This window comes from Alexandromys fortis, unplaced genomic scaffold (assembly GCF_014885135.2).
Source record: "Alexandromys fortis isolate MF-2015 unplaced genomic scaffold, M_Fortis_MF-2015_v1.1 scaffold_62, whole genome shotgun sequence".
Classification (NCBI taxonomy): Eukaryota; Metazoa; Chordata; class Mammalia; order Rodentia; family Cricetidae; genus Alexandromys; species Alexandromys fortis.
This window is the reverse complement of record NW_026067942.1, coordinates 8,004,446-8,023,639: the sequence shown is the minus strand read 5'-3', so window position 1 is coordinate 8,023,639 and position 19,194 is coordinate 8,004,446. Positions and strand designations below refer to the sequence as shown.

General features: G+C 45.0%; 1 protein-coding gene across 1 annotated transcript in view; it reads left to right on the top strand.

Moving 5' to 3' along the window:
* The window catches only part of Utp25 (UTP25 small subunit processome component), a 66,367-nt gene extending 48,832 nt beyond the window's left edge, over nucleotides 1–17,535 (top strand). Inside the window, exon 12 of the mRNA XM_050148242.1 lies at nucleotides 17,420–17,535. Within this exon, the coding sequence (XP_050004199.1) occupies nucleotides 17,420–17,471 (52 nt within the window). The 3' untranslated portion in view covers nucleotides 17,472–17,535. The remainder of the gene's footprint in view (nucleotides 1–17,419) is intronic.
* The last annotated feature ends 1,659 nt before the right edge of the window (nucleotides 17,536–19,194 follow it).

Here is a 19,194-nt window from a genome sequence, read left to right as displayed (position 1 = left end):
GTCCAGTAGAATCAAAAACCCGTTGCCATTGTTCTTGAGGTCTCAGTAGTCCTCCTTGTCGGCTATGTTCAGCGAGACCAGTTTTGACCCAGGCTTTTTCAGACCCAGGCCAGCTGGCCTTGGTGAGTTCCTGATAGAACATCCCCATTGTCTCAGTGTATGGGTGCACCCCTCGCGGTCCTGAGTTCCTTGCTTGTGCTCTCTCTCCTTCTGCTCCTGATTTGGACCTTGAGATAGGACCTTTTTTTTTAAAAAAAAAAAATAATTCTGAGGTCCCTGTTTCATAACACAGCTAAGCTGGTCAGACGATCCTCTGGTTTCTTGACAGCTGTGTTGATTACGGCTACAGTAAGTAGCTTTCGACACCATCCAGGGAGACCAGAAAAGAAACAAACAGAAATGTTGTTTCTAGCTGGAGCTCTAAGATAATCAGACTTTGTCAGCTCAGGCTTTGCTCTGGAGGATTCCCAGTCCTGGACCAGCACCCGGGGCAAAGTGGTTCTCCTTGGGTATAGCACCTGTTGAATAAATTGCACGCAGCACCAATTACAGCCCATTCGTGAATTTCTGTTGTCACCTTTGAATCCTGGTCCCTCTATGTAGCCCAGACTCACAACCCTCCTGCCTCAGACTCTTGAGGGCTGGAAGTACGGCATTCACCACCATGCCTGTCTAGTTAACTCTTCACTGGCTGCTGCACAGTGTTCTTGGGCTGAGCACAATGAGGAGTATGCAGAACTGTTAAGATCCGTATTCCCTGCCACGGCTGGTTTTATATGTCAGCCCAGCTGGGTGGTAGTGTCAGGTGTTTGAGTAAATACCAGTCTCAATGTTGGAATGAGGGATCTCAACAGGAGAATTGAATGAAGCAAATCAGTAGTGTGGGTGTGGGTAGACCTTGTTCAGACAGGTGAAGGGCCTGAAGGAAAACCTGAAGCCTCTGGGGGAAGAAGGAAGGCTGTATTGAGAGGCTACCCGCTCAGGACTCCAGCACCAGCCGCCTAGGTCTCCAGACCCACTCCTCCTCCTCTTCTTCCCCTTCCCATTCTTATTCCCCCCCCCTCCATCCTACACCCTATTGGCTCTGTCTTCTTGGAAAACCCTGAGTTATATACCAACTCTAAGAAGTTAAAATGCCTTCAGGAAGGTTCAATGTGTACAAAAAAAAAACCCTCCCCAAAAACAAAAACCAAACAAACAAACAAGACCAATGAGTAACGCTGATGTGTTCTCGAAAGTGTCCTTCCCTTGACCTTGAGGAAGGCAGCCTCCTCGGACAGGGAAGCCCCCAGCAACAAAGCAGATGCCTCTGCTATGGAGAACTACAGGGACTTGACGGGGGTGTAGTTTTTAATTTTTAAAGAGGCTTTTGCTTTGTAGTTCAGACTGGGCTGACACTTGCTGTCCTTCCTGCCTCGGCCTCTTAGGTGGTGGGATTACAGACATGTCATCACATCGGGTTTCAGGGAACAGTTCCTGCTGGATAATTATCACAGATAATAGCCAGGCATGGCAAGATGCTGTGGTCCCAGCAATTTGGAAGACGGAGGCAGGAGGTTCACTTGGACTCAGGAGTTTAGAGCCAACCTGGGTAATATAAGAGATCATGTCTCTTTAAAAGAAGTTCAACAAATAAGAATCTTGATTGCCATCAAATAGTCAGACCTGATAGTATAAAGCCCTGTAATCTCACCGGGACTCAGGAGTGGGTGCAGTATAAAGCCCTGTAATCTCACCACTCAGAAGTGGGTGCAGGAAGATTTCAAGTCCAAGACTGGCTTGGGTAATTAAGTGAGACTCTTCTCAAAATAACGGGAAGTTGGGCTGTAGCTCAGGGTTGGAGCGCTTGCCTAGCATGCATGAGGCCCGAGTTCAACGCCTAGTACTAAAAATGAAAATCAAACATAGGTTGGACTTCAGCTGCTACCAGGGCCCGTTTCAAGCCAAGTTTGTCCCTAAGAGGTGGCCTCATGATCATCTTCCCTGAGACCCGAAAGGCCAGACCATGTGGGTCATCTGGGTCACCAAGCTTCCTCTCTCTCTCTCTCTCTCTCTCTCTCTCTCTTTCTCTCTCTGTCTCACATCTTATGCTGTTCCGAGTTGAGTGTTAAAATTTGCAAGGCAAGGTGAATTCTTTCAGCAAACGCTTGTCAGAATCCACAGTATGCTGCCTTGAGATGTTTGTGGCAAAGAACAGGCAGAACAATGCATGCAGTGCAGGGTGGCCCGGGCTCTAATCCAGGCACTCGGGAGGGAAGGTTTACTCACCACAGTTCTAGGCTGCTCTGAACTACATAGGGACCTCCAGGGCATGGTCTACAGAGCAAGATCTTGCCTCAAACAAGTGTAGTAATAAAAATAAAACAGATAACCGTACATGCATTGTGACTGCAGAGAATCATTGCTATATTACTGCTATGTGAGAATTCTAAAAGCTGAGGGGACAGAGTGCTTCTCTGGCAGTCTGGAGAGGACAGAGAAGGCGGCCATGGAGCGAGAAGGCAGCGGCATTCCAGGCTCTGCACGCCCAAGAGTCTGCAACCTGACAAATGTGAATGTCAATCTGAGATGACTTGGTCCGCCGTCACAAGTCACACGTACTGTGCAAGTGTGAGCTCTGTGGGGCTTTGGAGCACACGTAAAAGCTGGACGGGGTGGTCGCCTACCTGTAATCTCCGTGAGGCAGAGGCAGGAGCCCCAGGACAAACTGGCTAGTCGAATGAGCGATCACCATTCAGCTGGTGAGGGCGTCCTTGCTGAGGGCCTGCCTGCTGCTCTCCTGCGGCCATTACTCTGTATTTCCCTTTGCTTCAGAATAAGATCCTTTCCTTTTTGTGTGTCTTCAGTTCTTTGAACAAGATTCCAAGACTGTGGAAACACCTGGTCCAAATAGAGACAACCGGTAATATTGGCAATGATTAGAACTATTATATAGACATTGAGTTCTTCTGCATGTTTCAGAAGCTTCTTAATCTGTCTAGCTAATGACTGTTCCTGCCACCATAGCTCACAGCACAGTGCTCAAACCTGCATCTCTGATGTCTGCCACACAGCTCCTGGCTGGCTGTCTTCCATGTGGAAATACTCTTAGCCCTCTCGCCGAGCAACTGCTACCAACTGCTGTCAGTTGTATAGAAACCATTCTTTCAAAACAACATGAGGCAGGTATCAACTCCATTTTATAAATGAAGGAAACAAAACAAATAAAATGAAGACAATCATTGAATTTATACAACCAGTAAGAAAAAAAAAACCCTTATCTCTACTCTGATTTCAAAGTCCATGTCCCCATTGCATTACATCTCCGGTCTGCCTACCTGCCCTCCTAGGCATGGCTGTTCTTATTGTCTTGTTACTCGCCACTGTGTTTTGGTGCCAAACCACCCTCTGTACTCTGTGATGGAGAGCTGGGGCCATCCAAGCTTGATTCTTTATTGCTGGCTGGCTCTCTGAGGGATGCTTTTACTAGGGATGTTAGAAGGCCTGAAGAAGGAAAAGAGACTTTTGGTTAAACACCCATTGAGTCCCATTCTGTGCATCTGTGGTTCCTGCTGCACTTGGAAATGTCTTGTCACCTCCTATTCAGTCACCCGATGATCCTTTTGGAGGTCTGGATTCCAGACTCACCCAGTCCCTCCTCCCAAGCCCCTTGTGTCTGAGCTTTGCTTCTCAGAACTGCCCTTCTCTTCCAAGATAATCCTAATCTCTTTCTCTTGGTGCCCCTGTCTGGATGTGCGAGGGTCAACCATCACCAGTGTTTTGGGTTGAGAGACCTAAGAGAACCACGCAGCACACCTCCGGACAAGTCTGTGAGTATACTTGCAGAGAACATGGATGTGTGGGGACAGTAAGAAAGGGGGATGACCTACTCCAAGCGTGGGCAGCACCACCCAATGGCTGGGGGTTGCAACAAATCAAAAGCAGAAAAGGACGGCACCAGTCAACATGCCCAGACTCCAGGATTCCCGAGCTCAACACGGCTCCCGCTGTCACCGTTGCCCTGGACAACACAGCTCTTCAGCCTTTCGGTGGGATCCACACCTGTCACTCTGCAGAAGGCTTTCAGGTCTCAGAACTGTATCATTGACCACTCATGTTCTGGGGCTTCTGTCTTCCTGGACGGGGCAGCTGCAGGGGTATTAATGACTCTTTAGCATGCAGACAGCCATAGTTGGACAACCCAGGTTTTGGTCATGCAGCATCATCTAACAAATATAGCTTTTATGATGAAATATGTTCCACTGACTACTGCAGAGTCGCAAGCACTAACAGGTGCTTCTTCCTGCTGTCACCCAGCTAATCACTCAGTTATTTCCACCCTCTTAGGCATCTAGTTGACAACTCCACACCCATTTCAAAGTCTGGGAAGCTGCTGCCAAGAGAAACTAACCCCTGGAATTTAGTGAATCTGAGGGATGCAGGGGTCAACTGGCCCTGAGGCCGCTTTTTTTCAGACCTTCGGGAGCTAGAGCAACCATTGGCTGGGCATATTGGCTGCCAACAGCCCCCAGCTGCATCCTCCGCAAGTGCCCTCAGAGGCTTGGACCACCTTCCTACTTCACACTCCAGGAGTGGCCAAACAGCTGTTATGTTTTGATATGAACTGTTCCTCATAGGCTCACTGGTCCCCAGCTGATGGTGCTGTTTGGAAGGTTCTAGAAACTCTAGGAGGAGGGTCCTAGCTGGAGGAAGTAGATCACTGGGGTTGGGGGAAGGTGCCTTTGAAGGTGATCGCCATTCCCAGTTCCTCCCCTGCTGTCTCTGCTGCTGGTTCTCCGCAAGGCCAGCTTTCTCTCACAGTCTCATTGTTCTGCTTCACCGCAGTCCCAGAGTCCCCAGAGGCCAGACACCACGCGTGAAATCTCTGACACCGGAATAGGCCCTCTCTCTTTTGGCTTTCTTGTGTGAGTGCTCTGTCACAGCAACAGCAAAAGGAACACATACCTCGCTTCAATGTGAGCTCCCCCTGGGCTCCCAGAGGCACCCATGGCTGTGTCATTGCTGGTCACTTTTCCTCTTACTAAGATTTTGACAGGTCTCTGACTTCTTGATCTTCTCAGGACATCTTCATCATGAATAAAAATATTTCTCTTTCCTCTGGGGGCAGAGCATTAATAGGTCTTAAGGATTTTCTAAAAACACTTCACCTTCTGGTGTCATTGACACATTTTTGTTTTTTGTTGTTGTTGCTTTTTTTTTTTTTACTTCACTGTAGGAATTGTCTTATTGCCAATTTAAAAAAAAAAAGCTTTGCTGAAATATAATCCCAACCTATAAAGTTCACCTGTGACAGTATCTTATCCTACTCCGAGGTACTGTGTAATTTATGAAAAATGCAGGTTTTTCTCTTACCATTCTGGAGACTGGGAAGTCTAGTGTTGAGGGCTTGCTGCTAGTAAGGGTTTTCTTGTTGTATCATCCCATGACAGAAGGCTGAAGGGCACAGAAGTGCATACACGTGTGCATTTGAGAGAGTAAGAGAGTGAGAGAGCTGAACTCACGTTTGTAATAAACTCATTCTAGAACAGAGAATCCCATTGCACATGCCACAGCTAATCCACTCAGGAGCACTGAACCCTCAGGACATTGCTGTCCAGCATTTAGCTGTTCCATCCATCAATCCTGTCCCGTTGGGAATTACACCATTGTATGAATTCAGGCTTTGGAGCACACGCAGATCACAGTCAATGGATCTTAGTATGTTCACAGTGTGTACAACTGCCACCAGTGTCAACTTTGGAGCCTCTCCACCACCTCCCAAACTCCATGCATCTCTTATCACGCCCATCTCCCTTATCCTCTGCCTCTGCCCTAAGCACTCCTTCCTGTTTCCATGTGTGTGGTGGTTTAGCCAAGAATGGCCCCCATAGGCTCATATATTTGTTTAGTTTTCAGGGATCTCACTACTTGAAATGGATTAGGAGGTGTGGCCTTGTTGGAGAAAATGTGTCATTGGGGGTGGCCTTTGAGGCTTCATAAGCCCAAACCAGGCCCAGTGTCTCTCCTTTCCTGCTGCCTTCAGACCCAGGTATAGAACTCTCAGCTACTTCTCCAGCACCATGTTGGCCTGCACGCTTTCACGATCTCCACCATGATGATATTGGACTAGACCTCTAAAACTGTAAGCCAGCCCCCATTAAATGCTTTCCTTTATAAGAGTTGTTGTGGTCATGGTGTCTCTTCACAGTAGTCGAACACTGAAGGGTGGGTTTCCCTGTTCTGGACAGTTTCTATGAATAGAGTCATGGAACATATTTTAAAGCTTCTACCTCATATATGATTAAGTCATATTTCACTCCTTTTTGAAATTTTTTAAAAAAATTGTGATTAAACATAAATAGCATAAAATTTATAATTTTAACTAATTGAGGTCAATTATATAACTTTACATACATTCGCGTAGCCCTATCCATAGATAATAGAACTTTCTTTTAGCCTCAACTGAAACTGAACCGGCTAAACAGAAGTGCCTATTTCCCACGGCTACCTGCTTGCCAGCACTATTTGACTTCCTGTCTCCATGACAACTTTCAGTAACCCCAGCAATCAAAATCATGCAGTGTTTGCCTTTTTGCTTGTTTTCTTTCTCTTAGTGCAATATTTTCACATTTCACACAGTAAAAGTCTCATATATTGTCAAGCCACACCCAGCTAGACACCACTTTCTGTTGCCTGCAAGCCAGGATACAGGACACGCAGCTACCTCCACAGCACCATGTCTGCCTGCACGCCTCCATGTCACGCCATGATGATAATGGACTGAACCTCTGAAGATGTAAGCCTTCCCAGCTAAACGGTGTCTCTTCACAGCAATAGAAATCCTAACTAAGAAGTTGGCCCTGGGGACTGGGTATTGTTGTGGTAGGCCTGACCATGTTTTTATTTGGAGGAGTTTGGACGTTGGTACTTTGGGTTAGGAAAGCTGTGGATGGAATTCCTTAAGCAATTTCGATGAGATATGAAAATGTTATTCCTATATTGTTCTAATACTTTACAATGCATTACTTTGTGTAACTTTATGTCTGTAGAACCTGAGAACAATGGTATATAAGAATAATTGTAAAGGGACTTGAGCGATGGCTCAGAGGTTAAGAGCATTTGCTGTTCTAACGGAGAACCTGGATTTGGTTCCCAGCATCCAGGTCGGGTGGCTCCTAACCACCTGTAACTCCAGTTCCAGGGATTGTGGTGCCCTCTTCAGGCTTCTGTGTGCACTGCATGCCTGTGGCTTTCATACAGACAAGCAGATGCACACACATTCCCATAAAAATAAATGCATTAAGATGTTTTTGGCGTTTGTTAACTTTCTTGAACTTTATTATCTCCTCCTACAGATTCAAGTTACCAGCTGTAATTCAGCTTTGCTCTTTCTTCTTTGCCCTTGTCTGGTTATATCAACAAATGCCATGTTGATCTCATGTCTCCGTGTCTAGTATATTGCTGCCTTCTGGAGTTAAGGCATCCGTTCACCAGATGAAACTCTTGAGCTGTAACTGTTTTTCCCTTTCTTTCTCTCCCACGTCTTTGCTTTTCATCTGTGCGTTCAGAGGTAGAACCTGTAGTGCTGACACACGCTTTTAATCCCAGCACATCGGAGGCGGGGCCAGGAGGATGTTTCAGGTCAGCCTGGGGCTGCCTGGTGCAGTCTTGTCTCAATGCCCCCTCCTCAAAAATGTGGTAGAAGAAAAGAAAGAAACTGTGACTGCTTTGGTGCTGGCCTTGGGGAAGCTCGTTCCCATTAGGAAGAAACTCGGGAAAATGAGCAGGCAGAGGAGGTTTTGGGAAATTAAGATCACAAAAGTCAGTGAGGCTGACCTCAGGAAAGTGACTCTGTTTTCCTGAGCTTTTACCTCCTTTAGTGCCATGGATTTAACAATGCCCAGGAGGAGTTCAGAGAGATCCACCCTAGGTCATACAGCCAGGAAGTGACACTCACTATGTCCAGCTCCAAATGAAGCTTGGGAGCCTCTCCACAAGGCCCAGGGCTGATGACAGGAGAGGGACTCTGGCCAGTAGGAAGCTGGTGTTGTCTACAGTGGTCTACTGTTATCCTTAGGTCCCCGTCACTGAAAGAGGTGCCTTTAGGTCCTGGGATACAGAGCCAGCAATGCAGGGGAAAGCTGCTCTGATATTTTATTCCTGCCTTAGAACACTTTGCACACATTTGGAAGACAGATTGTCAGGATCCCCTGTGACTGCACAGTGGGGTGCCTTCGGTTCATTATTTCTACGGCAAAACATCTTATTTGTAGGCCTTCTATTTATATGCGTATTTGCTAGAGAACTGTGAAAATCAGAGGCGGGGAGGGAACGCTTGGCACCGCACACGCCGCTTTTCTCAGAGCTGTAGTATGGATTGCCAGGGAAGGGCGATGGAGATCTCTTTCCAGAATATCTGAATGTGTCAGCTGTGGTGTGTGCCGGTACCAGGTCGCAGCTTGCAGGGAACTGGAAAAACCTTGATCAACACAGAGTCTGTCTGTAGCCTTGACAGTGACCATTTTGAACACTTGCAGAACTTGCGGAAGTGACTGTGGTCAGAAGAGCCTCGTGAGGAGAGCTGGAAGGGGTCTGCTATACTGCAGCAGTTGCCATTCAACTCTGAGGAGCTCACACCAGGCCCTCAGTCTGGGAAGATCAAAGTCCTTCCTCTAACAAGGGAAGAGGGGCTGCCCCACAGAGAGAGCTGCTTTCTTGACTTAAATCCTAAATACCTAGCTAGAGACATTTGATAATTGAAATAAAAAAAGGCGTGGTGACTCAGATCTGCTGTCCCAGTACTCAGGATGCTGAGGTGGGGAGATGGATACAAATTCCTGGCCAGCCTAGAAGACAAAACTAATAACACCCCCCACCCCAGACAGACATACACACGTCCCACAAAATGAACAAAGAGATCATGCCCCCAAACAGCTACAAGAACTAGCTAGTATGTGCCGGCAGGGACTGAGGAGGCTAGAAAAAAGGCTTAATACGCAGGGCTTCTTTGATTCAGGAACATGGCTCAGGGGTGGCTTTCAGAAGCCCAGAGGGAGGGACTGTCCACACTCCGCACGGTGGAGACACCTGAAGATGGTGGCGGAGGGGCTCAAAGCTCAGGGAAGTGGGCTGTAGGAACAACTCAGTACCGGAACTTGAGAACTGTGTGACTTAGAAAGGTCAGCATAGCTGCAGACTGCAGGTGAGCTGTCCTTTGTCTGCTGGGGCTGAGGGAAGGAGGTGTAGTCATAGTTGTGTCCATCAGGAGCAAGGAAATAGCTGTTCTGAATCAAAAAGGGCCAGCTATTGATCCCTAATTGCCATAGCCCGAGGGACAAAACCAATTACCATATTGTTGAATTGTAGAGCCTGCCAAAGGGACTTAGTCCTAAAGGGAGCTGTGGAGGTCAAGTGGTTCCTCTAGAAGGGAGAGGAGGAGGAGGAGGAAAAGGAGGAAAAGGAGGAGGAGGGGGGGGGTACTTTGTTGGAAGGAAGCAAGTGCGGGGGAGCAGAAAGCTGTGTGCAGTCACCTCAATTCCTAAACCAAATGGAAATGAAACCAATGTTCAGACCCCAAACCTACTGACAAAAATATGAATAGGTTCCCGGAAGATAGACGCAGTTGAGATTTCTGGAACCTTTCAGGGTGACTAATCGCCGTTCAGTCAAGTGGCTGTGTGTGAAAGGAAGAAGAATGGCCAGCCGTTTTGAATACACTTGCATGCAGGGACCAGGTTGACCTAGAAATCTAAAGGGTCCTGTAGCCCTGCTGTTACCATAGCAGCGTGTGACTGCAGTGGTCATTGGGATACAGCCAGCATGAAAGAGGTGCTGGGCTCCTCTCAACACAGTGCTTTAAAAAACAAATTAAATCTGGGACTTCATACATACCAGGGATGCTGTGCTGCTAAATCCAGCCCTCTTCTGACTTTTATTTATTTATTCTTTTGTGATAAGGTCTTAGTAAGTTGTCTATGTCAGCCCTGAACTCATTTCATTGCCCAGAGTGGTTTGTAACTTGCCATCTTCCTACCTCAGCCTCCCGAGTCGTTGTGATTCAGGTCTATGCTACTAAGAGACCTCTTGGCACCATCTTGGTTTCCATGTGACCATATGGAAGAGAGAAGTCACACTAGTCTGAGTCAGGGGCTCGGGCTTCTGAGAGATGTAGGCTTGGCCAAGCCACCAGGTAAGACACTGAGATGTCCAGCAAGAGTCCAGTATGGGTAAAATTTGGGATGGGGAGTACAAGAGGAAGACAGCGCTGCCAGTTGTACCCTCTGGTCCAAGGTGGAGATGTGGGAGCCACAGTTCACCCCACTGAGCTCTTCCTTTATTTCCCCTCTCAAGAAGAGGGACAGCGTGTACCACTGGCTGCTGGAGGGCTTGCAGCCGTGGAAAAGACAGGAAACGCCCTCTCTAGGCAGAGGCCAGGACAAAGACAGAGGAAGATGGTTGTGGAGTGGGAAGGCGGGTCTGGCGGTTTGTCTGTCTTAGTTCTGGAACTTTGTCACAGACTGGTGGAGCTCTCCCAGCTGTGAGAAGTCCCTGTGGCCTGTGGCTGCACTCTTCCTCCTCTTCACATGGCCAGCCCTGCACTGAAAGTAGAGGGCTTAGTCCCTTTCTCTCACAGGGGGTTTGGTCTTCATGTGGACCTCTCTGGCCTTCCTAGTCTTGTCTTGGTTTTGCATTTTGAGAGTGTAAATTCTGACACACCAAGTGTGCATTTCTGTCACTCAGGTCAGCAGATCCCCTCTTTTTCAGAAGAATCGAAGTTACATAAGCACAGAGTTAAAAAAAAAAAAAAACAAGGTTTGCTTTTTTTTTTTTTCCTGTACAAACACATAACATCATTCTGTTCTTCTAGTCCTGTTTTCTTTCTCCCAAGGGCCACTATACCCCTTGCTCCCCTGGTCATGTCGGTGTTTACACTGTAACTTGAAATAGCACTTGTATTGTACTTAAAAAATTATTCTTAGAGGAGCTGGAGAGATGGCTCAATAGCCAAGAGGCCCTTGTTGCTCTTGCAGAGGACCCAGGTTCAGTTCCCCGGATACACATGGTAGCTCACAGTCATTCAGAACCCTAGCTCCAAGAGATTGGGTCCCCTTTTCCAACCCCTGTGGTCTTGAATGTAGTGCACATACACACATGCAGGCAACACATTCATACGCAGGAAATAAGAAATCTAAAATATAACTTTTAAAACTTTTCTTATACATCCATCACTACTCAGCATCTAGATGCCCTACTAAAGTGTGCAGGTTCATCTAGGTGGCCGCGTTGGTCAGCCCTGTCAGCCCCGCCCAGTCTTTCTTGTGGAGCCTCCTGATTGGCCGCAGAGATCTGCCTTTCCTGCTTGGTGTCTATCAACAGGTGTTTCTGGTTCCTTATCGCTGTTGGGCTCCCAAGGATTTCTCTTGTACTCTGAGCTCCTGTTTCCTAGAATCTGCCTCTCCCCTTGTTTCCCTCACTGTGCTGGAAACAGATCGTTACTGAACAGCTACTGAGAAGGGTACAAAGGAAGGTGGTTTCTTTTCTGTCTTTCTTTTAGAACATAGATTTTCACAAATGTTGAATGAGGCCGCTTGTTTGTTTTCCTGGCTGCTTAACCCTAAATAATCAAACAGAAACTGTATTAATTAAATCACTGCTTGGCCCATTAGCTCTAGCTTCTTATTGGCTAACTCTTACATATTAATTTAACCCATCTCCATTAATCTGTGCATCACCACAAGGTCATGGCAAAGTTTCACCACGTCTGGTTCCGGCAGTGGCTCCATGGCTTCTCCTTGATTCTGCCTCCTTTCTCCTAGCATTCAGTTTAGTTTTCCCCACTTACCTAAGTTCTGCCCTATCAACAAATGTCTTTTTTTTCCTATTTTATTTTTAGTTATTACCTTAGTAGTTTTGTGTGTGCTGAGTGTACAAGTGTCTCTTGCTAATATCCTGAAGCTCATTCCTTTGGCTAGCCTGGCCTGGGATATGCCCATCTCTGCACCCCAACACTGGGGGTACAGCCCTTAAACTGGAACTTTATGGAGTTGCTTTTTATGCAACACACAATTTCTTTCCAATTATATTTTTTTAAATTTTTTTTTAAAAAGCTCATATGTCCTTCCCATTGTCAACACCTGACTGTCTTTAAAACATGGGCCCTCAAGTCTCAGCTCCAGAGGTTCGAATTCACTTTCTGTGAGGCAGAATTTGGATAATTTTGCACAGAGGCAGTTTTTGTTTGGTTTTACTTTTCAAGACAGGGTTTCTCTGTGTAGCCTTGGCTGTCCTGGAATTCACTTTGTAGACCAGTCTGGCCTTGAACTCACAGAGATCCTCCTGCCCCTGCCTCCCAAGCGCTGGGATGAAAGGCGTGGGCCACCACTGACTGACTTGAATATGCCTTTTCTAAGCCACTCACAAGATCTGGGGAGTGGCTCCCCCTCCCCACCCAGTCCAGCCTTCACAGTCTTGCCATGTGTTCTCATTTCCCACGGTCCTGCTCCTTTGCTCCTGCAAGCCTCTTCCAGACTGAGGCCAGTTCTGGCTGTCTTAGAACCAGATGGAGGGAGAAAGTCTCACACAGACCTTGATGGCGCTCACTGTAGTGTGCGACCATCAGGATTCAAGAAACTGTTAGATGAACAGTGGCTGCTTTCTGAGTCCGCCGTCCACCTAATGCTCTCTTGACTTTGTTAGAAGTCTCTTCCAGTGCATTCAGAGTAGAGGATATTCGTGCAGTCTGCTTTATTGTGATGAAGCCTCCAATTTTATATGCACTATTCCGAAAGATACAACTTTAACAGTACCCATCGGGGTTCCAGCTCTTACAAGGATCCTGCTGTGTACACCAGCCACCCACTGGTCTCTAAACCTGTCACCACACAGACCTCTACCCCTTTTCATCCGACAGCCATTATTTGAAAAACAATTATTACAGAATTCCTGAGTCATATTTTTTCAGATGAAATATCCGCGCTTTAACCTTTTTTCTCAGATGGTATAATTGGAAACTTCTCACTACTGAATTCACTCCAGGCGTTCCCTTCCAGGGCAGAGACAATCACTGTTTGCTTTGTGATAGATAATTGTATGTAAAATTGCTGCCGAGAGCCTTATTAACAACCAGAGTAGGCACACTCTACAGGCTGGTCTCAGTGAAACTCCAGGTCCTCCCCACCTGGGCTGCTCTGTCCTCCGGCTTCTATTGTGTTGTCATTCGCTGAGTGGAGGGGCTTTGCTCGCTAAGGAGAGGTCACTGTGGGCTTGGGACTGCAAGTGGGGAGAGGTGTGCACTGCTAGGAGCCCTTTACACAGTGGCGATGCCAGCGACAGCGCAGGTGATGTCAGAACTAAGGCAGAAGAAGGGAGGCAAGCCCTCTAATCCTTGCACATGTGGCAGGATTCTTGTGTAAGCTGAGAATTGATCAGCTAGGTTAGTGTAGGTGCTGGCCATTTTAGCCACGCAAACACACACATGCACAATGCATACTATATACTTCTTATAATTTACACCGGGAAAATGTTGCCATTATAAAGAATATTGTCAAGTTGAGAGAACTAAGGAAATTGAAATGCTAGTTCCTTCCTTCCTTGCTTGTTTCCTTTCTTCCTTCTTTTATTTCCTTTTTTTTTTTTAAAGATTTATTTATTTATTATATATACAATGTTCCGTCTCTCTGTATGTTTGCTGGGCAGAAGATGGCACCAGACCTCATTACAGATGGCTGTGAGCCACCATGTGGTTGCTGGGAATTGAACTCAGGACCTCTGGAAGAACAGTCAGTGCTCTTAACCTCTGAGCCATCTCTCCAGCCCCCATTCTTTCCTTTTTTTTTTTTTTTGAGATAGGGTCTCACTATGTGTCCCTGGCTGGCAAGGAACTTGCTCTGTAGCCCAGGCTGACCTTAAATTCACAGAGATCCACCTGCTTCTGCCTCTGTGGGAATTCATTCAGCCAATATCTTTGGCTTAGTCTTTAAGCTGTATAGGTTTTAAGAATTACAAGTCAATAGTTAGCCACGTCTGTGGTGTTAGGCTAGTCAGGTTCTCTAAATGCATGGAGATCTTATTTCACATAGATAAGTAATCTTCAGACACTTCAAAGAACTGTAGAATATGGCATTTAAATAACTATGGATTCTGTTGATGTGAGGCACAGTTGCTCTGGCAGCACTGTTCTATTCCTGAGAGAATGTTGGGCACTAAAGACACTCCACTTGGAGCTTGTTTCTTGGCAAAACTGTCCTTTGGGTAAAGAACTGCCCTTGCCTCAACTACTAACAGTATGCAAACTTTTCAAACTGTATAAGCAGGATACAAACAAAAACAACTGCTGAATCTTGCCAAGACAGGGTAGGACAGAGTGTTTCAGCCTCTGAAAATGGTCTGTCAGATACTTTAGGCCTTAGCCAAAGTTGGTTGCCCCAACTTTGCAAGTGAAACTTTGGGTGATTGCCCAGGTAGTCAGTTGTCTTTGTCATTTCTTGCACTTTTTGGAAGTCGCTTGCTTGCACTTCCTGCTTACTTGGGTAATATTATTTTTTTTCTCAGGTCTTTAGGGTTAAAGACTAGATAGTCATAGCTACTTTCCTCTCATAACTTAGTTAAGACATTGTATTATAAGACTTAGGTTCCTCAGGATAGGACAACTATTGAGTTAATCTCTGTTGTTTGCTAATTACCTCAGACTGGACATTTAGCAGGTGTTTCTTGCTTGATTTTGTTTATGTTAGTTGTATTTCTATTTTTTGTGTATATTTTTGCCCTTTTCCCCCCTGGGAAATACTTAATATTTGTTTCTATAGTATATAGTTTTGTATTAGGTTTAGAACCCTCTCATTTAGAGAAAAGGGAGAGGTGTTGTGGGAATTCATTCAGCCCATAGCCTTTTGGGTATTGGCCCATTAGGGCGTGGTCTGAGATACTCTAAGTGCAGATGAAATCGTGCTCGGCCCTTCTTTTGGTTTTTGATCAGATTTTGGTTCACAGTTTCCAGTGCCCACAGAGGACCACAGCTCTCTGCCCTTATTGTGAGTTTTTTTCCCAAAATAAACAAATACTTGTTATCCTTTATTCTGGGATCTTGTGAACCGCTGTAGTTGTGCCAACATTAGGTTTTCTCCCTGTTTCATGTCTCTTAGTGTAGTTCTTTTGAGGTTCCCCATACTAGCTGTACCAAGAGCTCGTTCTATGAAATGGTCCCTCTGAGTGAACACAGCCCGCTTATGCAGTCACTAGGTGAGCATGTGGGACAGTCTCAAACACAGTGGCTCTGAATACTGTGTGCATGTCTCTGCATGGGCATATGCTTTCTCTTGGCTAAATGTCTAGACAAAGAATGACAAGATTATATGGTAGGAGGAGTGTTTAACTTTTTATGAAACTGCCAAACTGTTTCCCAGAATGTTGGCACCATTTCCATTCCTTCTAAGTAATGATTTGTTTCAACATCATATATTTTAAATTTCAATTAAGTCTTCCTTATTCTTGGAGTTCTCTTTTCTTTCAATAATCCCCTCTGTGCACACTTTACCATGGGCCCTTGCCACAGGCTATCCATGAGTGCTGAGCTCACATTTACAAACCCTACACACACATACAGACACACACACACACACATGCACATGTATAATTTAAAAGGTATTTCTAAAACATGCAGTAGACAGGCCATGTAAAAGTAGCAGGCCTGTAATAGTGGTATCTATTGTTTTGTTTGTTAGTTTTTCTATTAAAAGCTAAACCAAATATGTAATTTTTGGATACAACTGGATTACTTGAGTAATCACTAGCAAATGACTTTTATAATTTCTAAACACATGTGTGTGTATATGCCTGTGTGTCCCTGTGTATAATAGCAGTCATACATATACCACAGCATACATGGAGGTTATAGGATGGCCTCTGATGTCAGTTTTGACTTTCACCTTGTTTGAGACAGGGTGTCTTGTTTTTTGCCATGGTGTATGCCAGGCTAGCCCGCCCCGAAACATTCAGGGGCTCTCCACTGTTTATGTCAGGTTAGTCCTGCGTATGTCAGGCTAGCCCATCCCCAAGCATCCAGGGGCTCTCCACTGCATATGTCAGGCTAGCCTGCCCCAAACCATCCAGGGGTTCTCTTGTCTGCAACTCCCATTTTACTGTGGGGATACCATGTTGCAGACAGGTTCTGCTTTATCTGGCTTTTGTGGTTCTGGATATTTGAACTCATGTTCTCACCTTCCCTAGCAACCATTTTACCCACTGAACTATCATCTCCCTAGCCCCAAGTGTCATTTTTTAAAATAAGATTTTGCAAAGTTTCTTAAATTTAGTGAGCATTTTCATGAAGTGAAAACTTACTACAGATATTAAAAATAATTTTTGCTTGTGTCTCTTAATTCACTTCTGAATTTTAGCATATAATTTAAAATTCTGAAATTGTATGTCTGTTTTATTTCCATGTAACACTGTGAGGAAAGTTCTTGACACAGTTTAAAAGAAAAGAGATTTATTTTGTCTCTGTCAGGTCAGCACAAGGTAACTGGCCCCATGACTTGGATAGGACACCATGACCATAGGAATGTATGGTAGAGGAGAGCTACATGGCCAACCAGGAAGGAGAAGGAGTTGAGAGAGGGAAGGAGAGAGAAGACAAGGAAAAGGAGGGGAGAGAATGAGAGAGATGTGGGCAGGGATATACACTATCAAGGATCATACCCTGGTAACCGACACACTCCAGCTTGGTCCCCCTCTCCCAAGTTCCTAGAATGTCCCCTAAAAATACCCCTACCTGGGTACCTGATCTTATAGAGGAGACTATAGACATTTAAGCCATAAGGCTGGGTAAATTGTGGTTCTGCGATTATTGTAACCCAAGTCTCTGAGTCCTTAGGACACATCACCGTCCTGTAACAGGTTGTCTTCCCATGAAATAAAAGGCACTGGCTTACACATTAGGGGAACAGAGTGTGAATTTATCAGCCATGCTCCAGGGTAGGGCGCATACCCAGGAAGAGGAGCTGGCAGACATCAAAGGAACTTCCTAGTTTTTCTGTGTTACCCCATTTCCCCCTAGTTTTTTGTCTTATTTTTGTTTTCTTTTCTTTGAGTCTTTTTTTCTTTCCTTCTTTTTTTTTTTGAAAGAGAGGCAGAGAAATTTGGTGAGTAGAAAAGGGAGGAGGACATGGGAGGACTGGGGGAAGGAAAGGAATATGACCAAAAATAATATTGTACAAAAAATACTTAAATAAAAAATTTGAAGAGAATACAGAGTGTTGTGCCATGCTTTAATCCATAACAAAGACTAAATATGTAAACAAAGAGAAACTCCATATTAGAAAAAAATTATCAGGATGACACTGAGGAATATTACTGTTTGAAAGTTATTTTTCCATCTTTTTTCTTTACTAATTTTTTAACATAAAAAATTAAAAATTTATGTTTATTTGTGTTCTGCCTGCAGACCTGTATGGTTGTGCCAGATCCCCTGGACCTGGAGTCACAGACACTTGTGAGCTGCCATGTGAGTGCTGAGAATTGAACCTGGGTCCTCTGGAAGAGCAGACTGTGCTCTTAACCGCTGAGCCATCTCCCCAGCCACTTCTTTACTAAAATTTCAACAACTATTTTATCTGATTGTTGTGGAGGTATCCACATTAGAGCTTAATAAATACTAATATGAAGAGTCCATGATATCCCAGGTTTTTATAATTCATTCATTCTCTCAGCAAAAATATATTGAGGGTTGGAGAGATTCAAGACCTGCCACTCAAGCCTGACAGCCTGAGTTTGGATCCCTGAAAGTCATGTAAAAGCCAGACCATGTGGCATGTGTCTGTAACCCCAGAAAGCATCAGGAGAGACACTGCCTCAAACAAGGTAGAGTTGAGGACCATTGCTCCAGATTGTTCTCAGAACGCCACACACACTGGCATGTATGTGCCCCACTACATACACATGTATTCCCACATAGGCGCATAACAAATATTAAAATATATTAGTTTTAATGACTTAGAAATGATGTATCTATGTTTGTGTGTGCCTGTGGATTTGCATATGTGAGTTTGTATGTGTGTGAATACTGGTGTTAGATCCCCTCAAGCTGGAGTTACAGGAGGTTGTGAGTTGCCTGATGTAGGTGCTGGGAACCAATCTCCAGTCTTTTTTTGCAAGAGCAGTAAATACTCTTAACTATTGAGCCATCTCTCCAGCCCCCAAGTATCTATTTTATATAAAGAATAATGGTTCACATTTTTGTGTTGGATACAAACAACAAGCTCTTATTGCTTTTTTATGACCTTAATGGAGCGAGGCCCACACACGGTAGTTACATAAGCCAAAGAGAAAGGAATGACTGTTCCATAATAACAGATAATAATTTTTCTCATCTAACAATTTATTTTAGGCATAGAATTCAATTTCCTTTCTATACATATGCTCTTGGGGGCTTCTAAAACTTGCTGTGTTAGGTGGCTACATTTACCGTGGGTGACATATTTATATTATTTTTAAAGGTTGATGGTACATTTTTTGGCCTTTCAGTGAAAATCATTATATAAATGTCACTTGTCATTATCATAGAAACATTCAGCTGTGGGGAAAAATCTTTAAATATCCTGCCTAGAACAAGATAATGTACTTTGTTATGAATAAGAACATTTAGCTGCTGGATCCTATATCCTACTAAGCATGTGTTTCTTGATCACTTTGTGTTAAATTGGTCTAGGTCTGTTCATGCTTCCATGCTGACAGGATAGACCATGCCAGGCTACTGTTCTCTCTAAAAGCTGCAGTGTGGAGACCAGGGGTTGTGGCTGAGCGCCAAGCACTTGCTTTGCCTATATAAAACTTCGGGCTCTGTCACCTGCACTGGAAAACAAACTGAAGGACAGACAGACAGACAAACCTGTAGTGTTCTGCTCTGCCGTTACCCAACAGCAATAACTTCTTTGAGCAATGAGAACATTGTAACCAAGATTATACAGGAATAACACCCTGTTTACAGAGGAAAAGGAAGAGCAGTGTAGGTGGTCCTTCTGTCTCTATAATAGACTTGGAAGATGGAACAGAAGGGAGTGGAGGGTAGCAAGTAAGCTTTCTGAGCTAGTTCATCTTTCTCTGGTGGAGCCTGTGTGTTGCCGCCACAGCTATGCTTGGCTGGAAGCAAGATTCTCATTTTCAACTGAGCATAATGTCCAAATCTATAATCTCATCGTTCAGGAGGCTGAAGCAGAAGGA